This window comes from Balaenoptera ricei, chromosome 10, assembly GCF_028023285.1.
Source record: "Balaenoptera ricei isolate mBalRic1 chromosome 10, mBalRic1.hap2, whole genome shotgun sequence".
Lineage (NCBI taxonomy): Eukaryota > Metazoa > Chordata > Mammalia > Artiodactyla > Balaenopteridae > Balaenoptera > Balaenoptera ricei.
In genome coordinates this window covers 46,767,279-46,783,585 of record NC_082648.1, presented here as the reverse complement: position 1 = coordinate 46,783,585, position 16,307 = coordinate 46,767,279, and the positions used below count along the sequence as shown (strand labels likewise).

The window sequence follows — 16,307 nt, the reverse complement described above, 5'->3', positions numbered from 1 at the left end:
TTAGCAATCCATTCCCAAATGAATTTTTCAAATAAACATACATTTGACCCCTGAACAATACATAGGTTAGGGGTACCACCCAGTCAAAAATCCTTATATAACTTTAGATTTACCCTTTCTTATTTGCCTGTGCTTTCACCATCTGAGGAGTCAACCAACTGTGGACTGTGTAGTATGTATTTACTGAAAACAAAACAAAACAAAAAAACCCACACAGTTAAGCCCATGTTGTTCAAAGTTCAACTGTATATCCCTAGCTAGTAACCTTCTAATTTCTGAATTCTGGAACAAATGAACCATTGTCACACAGATAAAATTAGATACGGCCTTTTCCCATACTTTGCGTGGAAACTTCCTCTCTTGGGACTTCCACAAATTTCTAGGAATGCCTCGTGTCCTGGACATTTTCACCCCATAGAAAGATGCAGGCTGGGTGACAACTGGCTTACCAGCAGACCACAGTAGACAAGTGAATTTTACTAAGTTAAGGATCTGAATACAGACCCTTTAAGCTATCTAAGTCTGAATACAGACCCCCTAAGCTATCCAAGTCATGTGCTTCCTAGTAAATAAAGTGTTCTGTCCTCCACCAGGGGTATGCACACCTCAGTCTAAATCACTTCCTGATGTGCTCCTCATTCAGTAACACTCCTTACCCTGCTAGTTCCTCCCCATTTTAAAGACCCCAGCTTAAGCCACTTGCCAGGATGAATTAATCTAACATTCACAGATGCCTTAACTCCTCTCCCCCACCCCACAGCTATGCAAATTGGGGAGGCCAAAGGCAGAAATACAAAAGGTTTAACTTACCTGGATAAGCTTTCTCACCCCATGAAAACACCACATGGCACTCCACAACTGAATACTTGGTAAAAGTAATTACAGTTCTATGACATAAACACACCCCCACTCCACCTGACAATACATACTCAACACGCCATGTAAAGTATAATTTCCACTTTATTGTCTTTCCAGGGAACAGTATTTCTTCAGTCTTTAAGGACTTAGCTCCTTACATGGGCTTTGGTGGAGGTCGTGGGGCAGCACCCTGAAAGATAAAGAAATGAAAGAATTTAAAAAAACCACGCATGGAAGAGTCCCCCCTCAAAGAACCTGACCACTACCCTACCATCACTAACAATGTATTTAGGTCATAAAAGTATGAATAAATGTGGAACAAGATTACACTATTCAATCTGAAACAGATTCTTACAGCTATTCTTTAAGTGTCTCTAAACAAATGTTTAGGTGTGGGTCTTTACAGACTTAGTTGATCCCACCCATAGGCAAAGATCTTAATTTGATATTCCTTGGGTCCTTCCTTATCTTTTGTCAATTACCCCTCTGGCTTCCACATCTCCTCTTTAAGATACTCACAGCAGGTCTAAATCGGGGTGGAGGTGTTCGGTCCTTCCGGGCTTCCCGAGAACGATTCCTGACTACCTTGCTGTGAATGGCACAACTCACGCAGTAATGCAGTTTCACATACAGCTTGGGAAGCACATAGGCTAAGAAACAGAAAATTATAGGTGTGATATTAGGTATGGTACCACATTGCACTGTTCTTTCTTGTTCATTCTATCAGTCAAAAGTAAACTTACTTATGGGCTTCCTTGGTGGCGCAGTGGTTAAGAATCCGCCTGCCAATGCAGGGGACACGGGTTCGAGCCCTGGTCCAGAAGATCCCACATGCTGCGGAGCAACTAGGCCCGTGCACCACAACTGCTGAGTCTGCGCTCTAGAGCCTTAGCTCCACAACAAGAGGAGCCAGCACAATGAGAGGCCGGCTCACCGCAACTAGAGAAGGCCGCGCGCAGCAACAAAGACCCAACGCAGCCAAAAATGAATAATAAATAAATTTTTTAAAAAAGTAAACTCACTCAAATGTCTGTCAGGCATATCTACAAGATTTCACCCCCAAAGCCAAGTGTTCAGTTTCTGGTATCTAAATACATATACAACACAGTTCCACAAATGAATATTCCCTTACTGAGCGACCCTGTCACCATAGGGACTAAATCCACACCACAGATGTAATATCACCAAGAATCCAGTTCCTTCAGCAATTGCATCATCCCCAATGCCTACTCCTGGGCCCCCTCCTGTTGCCTAAGAAAGTTAATTCGTCTTAAGAAAAAGAAAAGATCAAAACGACATCATATTGCTCCAAAGATCACCCTTGTCGACCAAGCTAGACTGCTTTGACTCTTTAAAAGTCTTCGAAAGACTCCTTTCTACAACTACTCAAATGTTCGTCAACAATTCAAGAGTTGTTACATTTACATTTTCAGCTAGTACTCCCGAAGTTTTGATACAGGATAAGCACCATAAGTGCTTTTGGAATCTCATCCCCTACACAGGCAGTCACAAAATAAGAGTCAAAGACTGTGCAATACCACAAAAAGTCCCCCTCAGTCCAGAGAAGGCTCAAAACGTCAAACAACATAGCAAACATATCATTCTCTTCTACTAACAATCCTAAAGGCGCAAGAAAATTGTTGGAGACGTTCCAATGAACACAGCCTGCAGATGGGGGGGTTGGGAGAGGCGGCAGGAAGCGGTTTTACATATTCGGATACTTGCACAGTTCACGCGCCAGAAGCTCACCGTCGAAAACACTCGCTTCGGAAATGTCCCTGACGGCTGCGGCCTCTACGATGTTCCGAATAACGAACTTCTTAATAGCCTTATCCTTGGGCACGCAACGGGCACAGTTGGTACAGCGAATAGGCTGCACGTGGCCGCGGCCCTTTTTGGCACGACCATTGTTCCTTCTTTTCTTGGTCTGCATGAAAATGAAAACCCCATTAGGAAGAAGGCACAATTTACCCAGCTTATCCCCCTTCCAGCCACATTCCGCGCTGGCAACCCCCAGAAAAGTGCCACTCAGATATCCAGTCCCTCCGCAAATCCCTCCAAGCCTGGAACAAACATACGCTCTTTCCATTCCTCCACCGTGGCCCAGGTTTTCAAATCCCCACAATCCCAAAATCTGCTCCTCTCAAGCCTCCACCCGGCCCCTCACATTCACCACGAGCTAGAACTCACCATCTTGGAAGCGAAGAGGCGAAAAAGGATCCGGCTTTCGTTACGACTCTCCTATATAGCGCGAGATCCCTACGCTCACGCCGGGAGATTCCTCCTAGACGTCTACTGGAAGCACGCCAATAACGGAAATCCACTTTACTCAAATTTTCTTTATTATTCAGCGTTTCCGCTGAAATTTAGGGCAGGAAGGTGTTTCTCGAGTTTCTTTTTCCGTGACACACGGTGCCGGTGGGACTATTTAACCAGCTGGCGGAAGAAAATTAGAGTTATATGTTTCCCAGCAACCCTTGCGACGCCCTACCCCGGAAGTAATTCTGGGCGGCTATAGTTATCCTTTTTTGCGATGCTGGGCGCGGAAGTTTCTCAGCGCAGGGCCGCAAGTCGCCTTCCCAGTTAGAGGCCGGAGGGCAAGAGATGCATGGTGGGAGTTGTAGTGCGAGGTCGGCAGGTCCCCGGCCCCAAGCACTGAGACCGAAGGCGACACTACGCCACCGGGGGACGCTCTCGGCTCGTTTCTCTGACAGTCCTGTTACTTGGTGCAAGATTGAGAAGTGGAAGAAGGCGGGGGTGGGGTGGGGTGGGGTGGGGGTGAAATAAAGCATTTTGTTAATTCCTCCTTTCAATATGGAGAAAACCCCACAATGAGGAGCCATGGACAAGTGCGTTGGTGCTAGGGTTGTTCCTCGTTCGCTTTTTTATTCCTGGATCCTGCTAGCACAATGCTAGGCGCTGTAGTAAGCAGTGTATAAATATTAACTCTTTTAACCCTCAACAAGCCTATAAGGTAGGTTCTATTATTGTCCTTACTTTACAGATTGAAAAACTGAGGTGTAGAGAGGTTAAAATTGAGGTTGTCTGAAGTCACGTCGTGCTAGTATGAGGTGTTCTGGCTCCACTATACTATGCTGTCTCTTACCTAACAAATGGATGGAGGTATATATAGCCTGGACTAGTGACTTAAGAGATTTGACTCAGACTCCTAGTAGAAATATATTTTACGTTGGTACTCAGTACATACACAGATGTACTCAGTACATACTCAGTACATACAGACAAAACTGACACACAAACTTCATGAAACAATGCCCTTATGACATAAGGTGCACTGTTATGTTCTATTTTCTTTTAATAAGTGTTGATCAATCCCCACCAAGGTGATTTCACCACTCATTGATGAATCTGGCCCCCTACTGAAACATACTTTGTTCTGTCCGAGTTCCATTTACCTCTGGAGAGCCTTCAGAGAGTCTTTAGCCTTGAGCAGGAGTGGCTATTCATGGGTAGCCAACCACCCACTTGTCTCCAAAATTGAAGAAATTTGGGTGTCAAGGTGACCTCCCAGCATTCAGACCCAAGATGGTACAGATGGAGACTGACCCTTCATTCATGAGTCATTCTAGAGTCTGAATACACCAGATTCACTCTCCCTCCCACAACCCATTATGGTTTCCGTTAATTTGTAACCCACTTTATTGGGGTTAAAATTTATTTTCTAACTTTAGTTTTGGCTTCAAACCAACTATGTTCATGGTCTTTTTTGAGTTTCAATTTGCTAGTTTCAGTGAGTCATGGAAAATGATAGACTCTAGATGGAAGCATCTCCAGTTTTCACTTCAATATAGTCTCATGGAAAACACAAAGCAGACAATATTGTATAGAATGGCAGTGAGGTAGATAGAGCAGAAAAAGTTCAGTGAGGGGGACAGAAAATAGTTAATATTTAAGACAGAACCAAGTTAATGTTCCTATGTTGGCTTTTCTTTGGATTTTCATAGCCTGGGGGTTTCACTGGCTGGATTTCTGGGCTTTAAGGGTTAAACACAGACTTTGGGTGAACACACCATATCCTTGGGTTCAAATCTGGGTTCTGTCACTTACTGGCTTATAAGTCTTAGACAAGTTATCTATTCTCTCTTGGGCTTTTATTCTTCACTAGTAATGGTGACCGTTCTTTAATAGGTTGTCTCTACAATTAAATGAATACTTGGCACAGTGCTTGGCATTTATGAAATGCTCAAGAAGTGGTAGACCCTATTCTCATCATTATTCATGCTGTTGTATCTTGTATCTCCCTGGGAATATAGTGTGTTTTACACATAGTAGGTACTCAACAAATGTTTGATGAATCTCTGCTTTGGACAGATAGACAGGTTGGGTTTTCTCTCCTTTCCTGAAGGCACTCCTGGTGGGCAACTCTCCTCCACTTCCCATACTAGGTTGAAAATTCTTCTGTTCTTCTGTGGCAACAACTTGAGCACTCTTGTTTGGTTTCCTCTCAGTCTTATACTTGTTCACCTTCAAAATGTTTACTAGTTGGTACAGTATGCTGCAAGGAGGTCCCCCTCCCTCCCAGCAGAAAAGCAAGGCAAAGGAAGTCTTCAAAAACAACCAGGGGTGTTAAATTACTCATGTTTATTTATAACAGACCTTCAGCCAGTACAGTACAAAACTTACAGTAGTATATCTCCGTTACACAAATATTTACTTACAATATATTACATATACAAAATGCTTTGCAATAAGTCTCAAAAGCTAGTTTAACTCCCCTTGAGAAAGGAGAAAAACTCTTTAAAAAAAAAGGTGGGGGAAGGGGGAACCAGAGGAAGAGGAGGAGGTGAAGGGGTAAGGTCCAAGGAGACACCAAGCATAGGCTACAAATGAAACCCTGGGAGAGAGAGAAGAGAGGTGGTATTGCACTTGCTTCTGTGTTTTATTTTTTTTTTTCTTTTTGTTCTTCATAACTTCTGATTAAAAATATATATTATATATATATTATGTACACAAGGAAAGAAGCTGCCGGAAGTATTACAAAATCCCATCTGCAGCTTGGACACTGACACGAAAAAACAAAGGTCTGGAAAAGTGTCTATTTAGAAATTTTTTTGTGTGGTGTTGATTTTAAATATCAATATAAAAGGAAAACACCTCTTTTCTCCATGTGGGTTTCAATGTATTTTTTTTCTTTTTCTTTACTTTTTTTTTTATGCAAAAGGCTGCTGGGAAAGAACATGAGGATGTTTGAGGTTCCAGAGCTGGAAGGCTCTAGAAAGTAGGATTTTGTACCTAAGACCCTGGTTAAAGTGCAGTGATGGTCTGGAGAGAGACAGAGTGCCCTTCTCTCCCCTCCTTAGCACCTGGTCTTGCCCTTCCAGTCTCTGCTCTCATGGGCTCAGAGTATGGCCTCAGAGCATAGTCTTTCATGTTCCAGGAGGTTACAGGTGCCAAAACTGACTGGGGGAGGGGACAGGGCACCCTAAGGCTCTGATACCCCAGAAGGGACTAGTCCTTATGAGGTATCACCAAATACACAGCAGCAGAAGAGATGGTGAGGGCAGGTCTAACAGGAAGGGGCTCAATAACCAGAACAGTTGAGGGGAACCCCAGATATTAATGTCAGCTCTGCTGCCATTCTGAAACAAGGAGCCAGTTCCCTGGGGTGTTCTCAAGAAGACTCTCCCCTTCTCCAGAGACCACTCTCCTCCCAGATGACTCCCCGATCCTCTGCCCTTGGCAGCATCTGTTTATTGCTAAATTGTCAGGGAGGAACAGTCAACATACAGTACCCCTCCTTGACAATCTGGTTCTCTTGGGGAGACCACATAGTGGGGGAGAAAAGGAGGAAGAAGAGAAGTTTTTTAGGGTCTCCCTTCCCATAATAGGGTAAGGTAGACTCTCTTAGAGCCCTTAGAGCCCCAATCCCAGGGTCTGTTCCTTAGCCAACCTTTTACCATCCCCCTAAATTATCCCTGATAGGGAGTGAGAAAAGTAGGAGGCAAAAGAGCCAATAAGGAAAGGACATGTGGAAAGAAAGATGGAAGGGAAGAGAAAAGGGGGGAGAGAGAGAGAGAGAGAGAGAGAAGGACCAAGTGTTACAACTTGTGAGGTGTTGTGTTTGGTTTTTACTTTTTTTATCTTTAAATATAGAAAAACAGGCTTTGGTTTGAATCTCAAGGAAGCAGAGAATGGGATGGCTGTGGCCTTGGGCAGGGAACTCTTGTAGAAAGAGATCTCCAGTTGCAGTGGAGCTGTATCTCCTCCTGCCCCCTTCTCACTAACTAGGTTACCCAAATAGCCAGGGGTCTCTGCAGTAGCCAGGAGAGTGCCCCCTCCTGCCCTACATCTGGGAGCTGAGTGTAGAGGGGGCAGTAAAGGATGACCCCCCCAGTTCCGTTATGCCCATCCCATTCTTGCTGGGACAAGAGTGGAATGGGGAGAGGGGCACATGCCCTTGCTCATCCTGGGATAATTTTTGGTTATACTGAAAATTAGGAGAGAGAAAAGAGACAGCCTTTTCTCCCTGCCACTGATCCTAAGAACAGGGCCCAGGAGCCCGGGAATGAGAGGGTGAATCCTGCTAGGGGGAGAAGAAGAAGGCAGCGTGACGCGGGGGGCTGAGGGTACCCCCTTGTTATCAGGCAGCAACTCACCAGTTTCTCATAGGACAGGGACCACAGGAGCCCCTGAGAGCCCAGGAAGGTCACTAGAGTGAAGAAGCTTGAGAGGTGGGAGAGAAAGAGAAGAATTTTGACCCATTCCCTTCCCTGGTTCCCATTTAGGCACCTGTGGCTCCAAACGTGTCAGAGACAGAGGACTGCTGACCTAGCCTTGGCCCCTGAGAATATAAAATTGGGGCACTCCAAGGAGAGAAAAACCACCACGGAGTAGACGGGCAGTTCGAGGAGAGAAGAGAGAGATATCACATCCTAGAGGCAGATCCTGAATGTGGGCTTTGGGGAACTCGTATTACTAGGGGGATGTCAAGAGGACCCTCAGTCCCATGGTGCCTGGGGAGAATTTCTTCGGCCTATCCTTCCAAATGAGGGATTTCTTCATTCGATCAGGAGTAGTGCAAGCTGCCTAAAGTGAGAGGGCACAAGAGGTATGGAGTACCAGGTTGAAGGGTCCCAGAGAGGAGATATAATGCCACAGAGCTAAGGTAGGTCCAGAGGGAGCTATCAGCATCAAAACTGAAGAATCAGATAATGTAAAAGATGAGGACTTAAATCAAGAAGCTCAAGGTCTCTTAGCACTAAGAGGAGCTTCCTACCCCTGGGGCCGTTGGAGAAAGCTGGATCAAAGAGAAAAATTAGGCCTAAAGCAGAAGGGGACTGTGGGCAGGAAGTGGGGTGTGGTAAGTGACTGATATAAGTTAAAAAAAAAAAGAAAAAGAAAACTCAACAAATTATATTAATAAATAACTCAGTGAGTATGGTGGGATGAGAGGAGAAGAGAAAAAGGAGAAACATAAGCAAAAGACCTGTTTCATCACAATGCTTAGATCAGTCAGGGGAGAGGAGGAGCACAGGTGAGGAGGGGTCAGGGTCAAGTGTGAAGTCAGGTAGCCAGTAGCGGGGCTACACAACCCAACTCCTTGGGACGTGATGGGGACAGGGCTAGACTCCTGTAGGTAGGGCAGTGGAGTGGTGGACCGAGGGGGGACACTAGGTCGCTAGCCCACCTTGTGCTCCCCCCGGACGATGTGGGAAGAGAACTCGTACCGGTCCTGGCTGTGGTAGCCACAGATGTTGCACTCGAAAGGGTCTCTGAAGCCATGGCAGCCCATGTGGATAGTGAACATGACATGGTCCAGGAAGAGGATGCGGCAGTGCTCACACTTGAAGGCCTTCACCGGCTCACCGCTCTCGCCCACCACCCGAAGCACTTCCTTGGAGGGGCCTGGGGTGCCCCGCAGTAACCCCTCCTGTGGCTTGGGGTCCTCTTTGGCGTAGGCAGGACTGGGCCGGCCCACCACAATGGTGGGAGGAGGCTGGGGTGGGGGACCCTGAGGGAGGGAAACCACCGCCCCAACCCGATCTTCGTGGTTGCTCTCTGTATCTGTGGAGTCCTGGCAGCCATTGCTGGGGGACGCCCCGGGGTCAGTCAGGGGGCCTCGGGCCCGGTAGAGGAGGGGACCTCCATCAGCCAGATCCTCGGGTCCCTCACCTGCTTCTCGGGACCCTGGAAGCTCCAGTCGACCAGGGAGGGGCTGCATCTGAGTGTAGACAGAGCTGATGACGGGCGTGAGTTCTGAGATGCAGTTGGTAGGTGGAAGGCGGAGGGGACGCAGATGTTCTGCCCCCACAAAGGCCAGAGAACCTCCAAAGCCAGGCTCCAGGCCGTGGTGTGCCACCAACTCCACATCCTTCTCATAGCCACCCGAGTTCACATCATAGGGGAGGTCCGAGAGGCTGAAGCGCATCTGCTTTTCGCCTGTGGAGAGGAGGGTCTCAGCAGGGCTGGCTTTGGATAATTCCTAAGCTCCCCCAGGATTACTTCTTCATTTTCTTTCCCCTGGGGATGGCTGTAACATTAATCACCAACCCTCATTTACTTCCCTCAAGGTCAGGTCCTGTGTGGGGCTTCTCCCTGACTCTGGGCTATAATCTTAGGGAAGGACTCAGTCCCAGCCCACTGGTCTTGAATACTTCTTTCGTTGCTCTCTATAAAGCTCCAGGTCCTTACAGAGCTAACGACCAGGGCCAGGTCGGGGGACCCCATACACACCTCTTCTCTCTGACTCTAAGGGTCCTTCACTCAGCCCCTGTAGACTGAAGTCCTTACTATTTTCAAAAATTGGAAGAGCCTGAGCCCCTGACCCCCTCCTCTTACAACCAACCACCTGGAGAACCCTCAACTCTGACCCCTCTTCCACTCTCACGAGGGACGCTCTCCCTCTCCACTCCCCTCCTGTTCTGGGGATAGATTCTGAGCACCAAAGACCACCAGACCGCTTTCTTTCCCCCAAGCGAATCTCCAGACCCAGTTGGTCTAATGGCTACCAGTGCTCAGATTTAGATGAGCTGTGGCTTAAAGCTGATGTCTCCTCTCCAACTGGACTCTTACCTACAAACTTCTGGGGAGTGGAACGCTTGCGTTTGGTGAGGCTGTTGGCCAGACGATCGATGAAAGTTGGCCTCTCAGAGGATGAGTGCAGCATGGAGTCTGGCACCATCTCCAGGTCCCGTATCTCATCACCTAGTGGGAGGGAGGTGGGAACAGGTAGGAGCAGCTGAGTAGGGGTAGCAGTCTGGCTTCCTGCCAGCTCAGCTCCTGGCCTCACCACAGCACATTTCTGATAATTTGGGGACAATTAAATACATGTGGCCCTTGATTGTATACTTCCTTGTACTCTCTCTCTCCCATTAGACTGAGGACATAGATCAAATCCTCCCCTACCTCTGGATCTCCCTGCAGTACCCACCACAGGGCTCTGCACCAACTGCGGTGCTCGGCACATTTACTGGGGTAACTGTCCCTGTTCCATAGACCCCATCCACAAAGGGATGTGGGGGTAGGTGCTGGGATTGCCCTTGTCCTGCACTCCCTCCGGCCTTGTTCTCAACTCCCCGATGGTCCTACCTGCAGGCTCACCTGACTGGCCAGCCAGAGCTTGGGCTTCAGTGCTGAGACTCTGTAGGTAGTTGTGGCACCGCTCCTTGTGCTCCTCCAGGGTGCTCTGCTGTTTGTAGCTCCGGCCGCAGTAGTTACACTTGTAGGGCTTGCCCACCGTGGGAGAGGAGACTGTGTAGGAGAGAGAAGAGAAAGCATTGGAGTTACTTCTCCCTGTGCCCTGGCTCTGCAAAATCGCCCAGGAGCAAATGTGCACGGGCGTGAGGAGGAAGGGACGTTGCTCAGTCGAGTTCTTCTGCTTGTCTTCCTTTCCCCAACTTCAGCTGCAAGCACGGACAGACGACCAAACCTTGGAGAAGAGGGACAACGGGCAGCTATGGGAGGAGAGAGGGGACCCAGGGCACATAGCTTTGGACTGTTGGTGGGCCTCAAGATGGCCAAATTGTTGTTCAAAGGAAGGGAGGACCCAGGGACTTTGTAGGGGGTCATCCCTGGCAGGCAGGCTGGCCCCACCCCAGGATCTCAGAGTCTGGGGCCCAGACTGTGGTTTAACCTTTCCATGTGGCAGGCGGGTATAAGTGCTGTTTATCAGACAAGGGGATTTTTTGCTTACGAACTATCTGTTTCAGTTTGGAGGAAATTGGTGGGCTGGAGTGAGAGAAACAAGAGCCCTTAGATCTGCCAATGTGGGGAGGGGCAGTTTTCACTGACCTTTACTTGTACTCTTACCTCCATCCCTGGCCTGGTTTTACTACTCATTTTTCTTTCTCTCTACACTGAGATACCAAGAGAGCCCTAGAAAAACCATCACTGATAGAGAAATTCTGAGAAGAGAAAAAAAGAAAAGAACAAGAGGAAAGTAAAGGCGAAGAATAAAAGGAAGAGAACACCAACTTTGGGGGTCTTGTTTTAAAAAATAAAGAACAGGTTATAAAGATTTTGTTTCCACTGAAGAAAAAAAGGTTGGAAAAACTGAGATCAACACTTCCTTTAAAAACTTGAGAGATGATATTTGTGAAAGTTATCTTGCTACTATTGAGCAGGGACTCAGGAGAAGGTATCTCCAGGAGGCTGGTAATTACTACCCATCCCCCAACGCCTAAACTGGGCCTAGTCTCAATCAATCTACTGCCATTTTGCTCTGGCACTGTAAATCCGAGTGTTTGGGGGATGAGATGAATGCCGTGGTCCTCATCCATCCAAGACTCTTGGGGAAATGATCTAACATCTAGGGGAGGAACTCCTTTTTTCCTATAGTGTGGGCTGTGATAGAAAACATCTCACAGAGATGGGATCCAACAGTTTATGTGTCCGCTTCTGTCCCTAATAATCTCCTACAGAGCAGCATCCAATATCCACCCAGCTGGCCCTGCTGTTTTGGTAGGAATTCTAGGGGGCCAAGCCATCCTTGTCCCAAACCAGCAGGGGGAGCCACCCCTTCTCCTCAGAAAAGGAGCACAACTCCCTGGCACCTGCCGTTAACGGGATTCCAGCGAGGCTGCACAAGAGCCCTGTGATAATAACATCTACCTTGGAATCGTTATGAGGATCACATGAGCGAGGAGACACACGTGAAATGCTCTGTAGATTATAAAGCATGAATCAATAATGATCTTTCTCCCTGGTTCTCCACATACATAGCGATAAAGAGGTCCTAGCTCCAAAGTGAGAGAATCTAGAACAAGGTAGGTGGCTGGGAGAAGTAGAGGGTGGTGAGGTGATTGCTCTGTCCCTTTTAATCCTGGCCTAGGAGAGTTTAAGGAAAGAGAAAAACAGCAAGGAAGGTTTCCAAGGACAGACCCTACTAATTCTTTCCCCTCTGCCCTTCTTCCTTCCTTTTCCCAATCTTGAGCTCCCTCCTTCCTGCCAGCTCAGCTCCTGGCCTCTTCCCAAGTCCAAGCCAAAAGCTTAAAACTCAGTAAAATGCTTCAAAAGTGCTATCTGTCCAGCTGATTCAGAAAGACGTCGACTCAACCCGCCTTGGCTGGGGCTAGGAAACCTTGGTTAGTCCAGTTCCCTGGCACTGTTCCAAACACTGACCTCCAGGCACCCTCTGGATTTGCTGTTGCCTCTGGGAAGGTGACAACCTCTTGGGATGGGAAACAGAAATGGGATACTCTTTTCCTAGGCTTCCTTTCTTCCAGTTTGGGAGGCCCACAGAAATTTTCAGAAACCAGCAGGAAGTCAAGGGGAGACCAGACAGAGTGGGGAGATGCAGATGGTGACAGGTGTGGGGCCTGGGGCACACGGGAGTAGAAGGAGGGGTTTCCCTGGTGCTCAGCAGTGGGGGGTGACGGGGCCCAGAGGGTTCTGGCATCAGCGTGAACTTTAAAACCCAAGTCGGGGGACTTCCCTGGTGGTCCAGTGGTTAAGACTCCGCGCTCCCAACGCAGGGGGCCTGGGTTCAATCCCTGGTCAGGGAACTAGATCCCGCATGCTGCAACTAAGAGTCTGCATGCCGCAACTAAAGATCCTGCATGCGGCAATGAAGATCCCGAGTGCTGCAGCTAAGACCTGGTGCAGCCAAATAAATAAATAAATAAATAAATAAAAACCAAGTCAGGGAGGGTGACTGTTGAGAGCCAACAACATCACCCAGGCTCCTTCTTGCTCCCTATTACAGAGGATGGCAGATGTAAAATACCCCATCAAAGAGCCCCAAATCCCCCATGGGGCCTGCTGCCCTGCTCTGTGAGTGCTCTGCCCTCCTCAGTGGCAGACACTGTAACTCCCCCAGTACAAGAGAAGTGGCTGAGCTCTATTTGCTGGGTGTCCTGGACAGGTCACCTACCCGAGTGTGTGCGGAGGTGGCCAGTGAGCGCATCACGCCGGCGGCAGGCGTAGTTGCAGAAGGGACACTTGAAGGGCTTCTCCCCAGAGTGCAGCTTGATGTGGCGCAGCAGGTTGCCCTTCTGGGTGAAGGAGGCACCGCACTGGTTGCAGTGGAAGGGCCTTTCTCCTGCGAGTGGAAGACAGAGCCCAGACGACAAGGCGTGAGGAACTGTGAAGGTTAAACCTAGTCGCTCACGCTCTGCTTCACCCCACCCGGGGGAAGGAAGGTGCTCAGAACACATTTCTGAGAGGCAGGGCTGTGCCACACACACAAATCCTGCTTTATAAGGACCCCTTGGGAACAGTCTCACCCTGAGATGTAGACTAGAGGTGTGTGGCAGGGGGAAGGGCGCCAGACCTGGAACTCTGGGCCAAAGACTATTGTTAAGAACTGAGCCCCGCAGGGCCCACTCTGCCCCAGAAGTCCGAAGCCCAAAGCCCAAGAAAGCTGGGAAGAGGCTTCTGTGTTCCTTTTTTTAAAAAAAAATCATGAGACAGGGACTTCCCCGGCGGTCCAGTTGTTAAGACTCAGCGCTTCCACTGCAGGGAGCAAAGGTTCGATCCCTGGTCAGGGAACTAAGATCCCACATGCCTCGCAGCACGGCCAAAAAAAAAAAAAAAAAGAATCATGAGACAGAAGAGCCCAAACAATACCCGTTGGACTACAGGACCCTTCTTGAGGCTACCACACCTTCCCCTCCGTCACCTCCTGAGACAAATACCAGCTTTCCTTTGTAACAACAGCTGAGGAAAGTGCCAGGAAGTACAGGTGTTGAGGGAGTCCGAATTTCATCCCCAGACTTTTTTTCATCAGCTAGAAATGGTGCTGGGAGAGACCCTTCCCTTCCTGAGGCTACCCCACTGCGGCATAGCCTCGCAGCACGGCCTCTGCCTCGGGGCACCTGCTGTACTCACCCGTGTGGCTACGCTTGTGCACCATGAGCACGTTGGGTCCGATGCAGACCATGCCACAGACATCACATTTGAGCTTGCCATTGGGCAGCCGGATGCCACCGGGGGAGTGAGGCTCTGGCCCGCTTCCATCACAGTAGCCCAGGGGCTCCGACAACGAGTCTTCCACGATCACACTGTCATCCTTTTCCAGGAGCCGCTCATCCGGCCCGAGCAGTCTGCTCGACTCCTCATCGCTGTACATCTCCACCTTGATGGAGTTGGCTGGAGGGTGGGAGGGTGTTTAGGATACAGACAGGCAAAGGGCGGAACCTGCTTGTGGGCCAGAAAGGCCCTCCTAAAGTCGGAAAGGCTGTCTCCAAGCCCTGAGACATTGAGGCTTTAAAAGAAGCCAATCCAGGACTTCCCTGGTGGCGCAGCAGTTAAGAATCCGCCTGCCAATGCAGGGGACACGGATTTGAGCCCTGGTCCGGGAAGATCCCACGTGCCGCAGAGCGACTAAGCCCGTGAGCCACAACTACTGAGCCTGCGTGCCTAGAGCCCAGGAGCCACAACTACTGAGCCTGCATGCCTAGAGCCAATGCTCTGCAACAAGAGAAGCCACCACTATGAGAAGCCCCCGCATAGCAATAAAGAGTAGCCCCCGCCCACCGCAACTAGAGAAAGCCCGCGTGCAGCAATGAAGACCCAACACAGCCAAAAATAAATAAATAAAATAAAATAAAATAAAATAAGCCAATTCGGGACTTCCCTGGTGGTGCAGTGGTTAAGAATCCGCCTGCCAGTGCAGGGGACACGGATTCGAGCCCTGGTCCAGGAAGATCCCACATGCCATGGAGCAACTAAGCCGGTACGCCACAACTACTGAGCCTCCGCTCTAGAGGCCGTGAGCCACAACCACTGAAGCCCTTGCGCCTAGAGCCCGTGCTCCGCAACAAGAGAAGCCACCGCAGTGAGAAGCCCGCGCACCGCAGTGAAGAGTGGCCCCTGCTCACCACAACTAGAGAAAGCCCGCGTGCAGCAACAAAGACCTAACGCAGCCAAAATAAATAAGTAAATAAATTTTTAAAAAAATGAAAGAAAGAAGCTAATCCCCTAAGTATCCTGGGTGGTGATATGGGGTCCTGCTGGGACCTGAAACAACCTTTTCCTCCTATTCCAACCACCAGGCAAATAGGTTTCAAGAGAAAAAAAGTTGGGGTACATGGGATGTCTTCAGTTACTGGGGAGAGGAGGAGACTAAGGGGAACTTTTTTCTCCACTCTCTTGTCATTAGGAAAGATGTCTGGCTTGGCCCTGGGCAGGAAGCCAGCAAGTAACAGTGGCGGGAAAATGGTCCTAGGAAGACCAAGACGGCGGGCTTAAGAAAGAGCAAAGCTGGAAGACAGAAATGGCTCACACTATCCTCCTGCCCCATAGGACCAAACACCTCTACTCCCCTCCGTAAAAATCTGGAGAGGGGGATGGAGGAGGGAGGAGCCATGGAGGAGAGAGCTTTGGCTCTAGCTCTGACCTACATTCCTGGCTATTCCAACCATTTAGAGAATGTCACAGATCCAGGGCCAGCTGAGGAGGGGCAGTCATGGGGACCCTGTCTGGCAGGAGACTAGGGGGTGGTGATGGGGGGATCCTTCTCATCTCTATTTCCTAACTCCAGCTCACGACCATTTCTATCTACTCATTTCTCCAGCTCCAGAATTTCTCTTTGGAGCCTTTACCTTAATCCCACCCGTGCCTCTTTTAATTCCACCCTAGTCACTAGGCAGTGACCATTCACTCTCCTCTCAGAAGTCAGGGAAACCCCAGACTGAGTTCCTGAGTCCTGTTAGAGACTCTGAGCCAGAAACCAGAGGAGGGCAGCGATGGGGAAATGGCTGCCATGGAAGGCGAACTGAGGGCACCTAACGCCAGGGAGGGCAGGAGGCTGCACTTACCACTGAGTGAGCGGCTGGGAGAAGAGTGCTGGCTGTTGGGGCTGCTCACTGAGGGCCCCACTGGGGCCCCGAGGAATTCCTTCTCCAGAGATGAGTCCCCGCTACCTTGGAGGAGAGAACAAGAGGGGAGGTGAAGTTGCAGCGCGAGCCATTTACTGTCCATTGCCTAATCTCTTCAAAGTTCAGTTAAGTTTCACAAACGTTTATCTCGTAGCCATGTACAAGGCAGTG

The 16,307-nt window shown here is 49.1% G+C and overlaps 2 protein-coding genes across 14 annotated transcripts in view; both read right to left on the bottom strand.

The window, feature by feature from the left end:
• Nucleotides 1–942: 942 nt before the first annotated feature.
• On the bottom strand, nt 943–2,947 carry RPS26 (ribosomal protein S26). Its single transcript, XM_059937367.1, has 3 exons — nt 2,608–2,947; nt 1,378–1,508; nt 943–1,048 (listed from the first exon to the last, which is right to left on the bottom strand). The coding sequence occupies exons 1-3, from the start codon at nt 2,945–2,947 to the stop codon at nt 1,013–1,015; spliced, it is 507 nt and encodes a 168-aa protein (XP_059793350.1). The 3' UTR covers nt 943–1,012.
• A 2,512-nt stretch (nt 2,948–5,459) lies between these two features.
• IKZF4 (IKAROS family zinc finger 4) overlaps nt 5,460–16,307 on the bottom strand; it is a 26,440-nt gene continuing 15,592 nt past the window's right edge. For 9 of the 13 annotated variants that reach the window (XM_059936136.1, XM_059936134.1, XM_059936143.1 and 6 more), the window contains 6 exons: nt 16,077–16,181; nt 14,146–14,406; nt 13,190–13,357; nt 10,408–10,569; nt 9,892–10,023; nt 5,460–9,258 (listed from right to left, as the gene is read on the bottom strand). In XM_059936136.1, the coding sequence (XP_059792119.1) occupies nt 8,498–9,258; nt 9,892–10,023; nt 10,408–10,569; nt 13,190–13,357; nt 14,146–14,406; nt 16,077–16,181 (1,589 nt within the window). In that variant the 3' untranslated portion in view covers nt 5,460–8,497. The remainder of the gene's footprint in view (nt 9,259–9,891; nt 10,024–10,407; nt 10,570–13,189; nt 13,358–14,145; nt 14,407–16,076; nt 16,182–16,307) is intronic. The other 4 variants (XM_059936139.1, XM_059936138.1, XM_059936145.1 and 1 more) reach the window with 1 other exon arrangement.

Excerpts from the sequence above, each read along its gene's own strand:
- RPS26 (XM_059937367.1), bottom strand. The coding sequence starts at position 2,947 with ATGGAAAGAGCGTATGTTTGTTCCAGGCTTGGAGGGATTTGCGGAGGG. Across the intron at positions 1,509-2,607 it reads CGAAGCGAGTGTTTTCGACG|CCTATGTGCTTCCCAAGCTG; the intron begins GTGAGCTTCTGG and ends TCTGTTTCTTAG. Across the intron at positions 1,049-1,377 it reads CACCCCGATTTAGACCTGCT|GGTGCTGCCCCACGACCTCC; the intron begins GTGAGTATCTTA and ends TTTATCTTTCAG.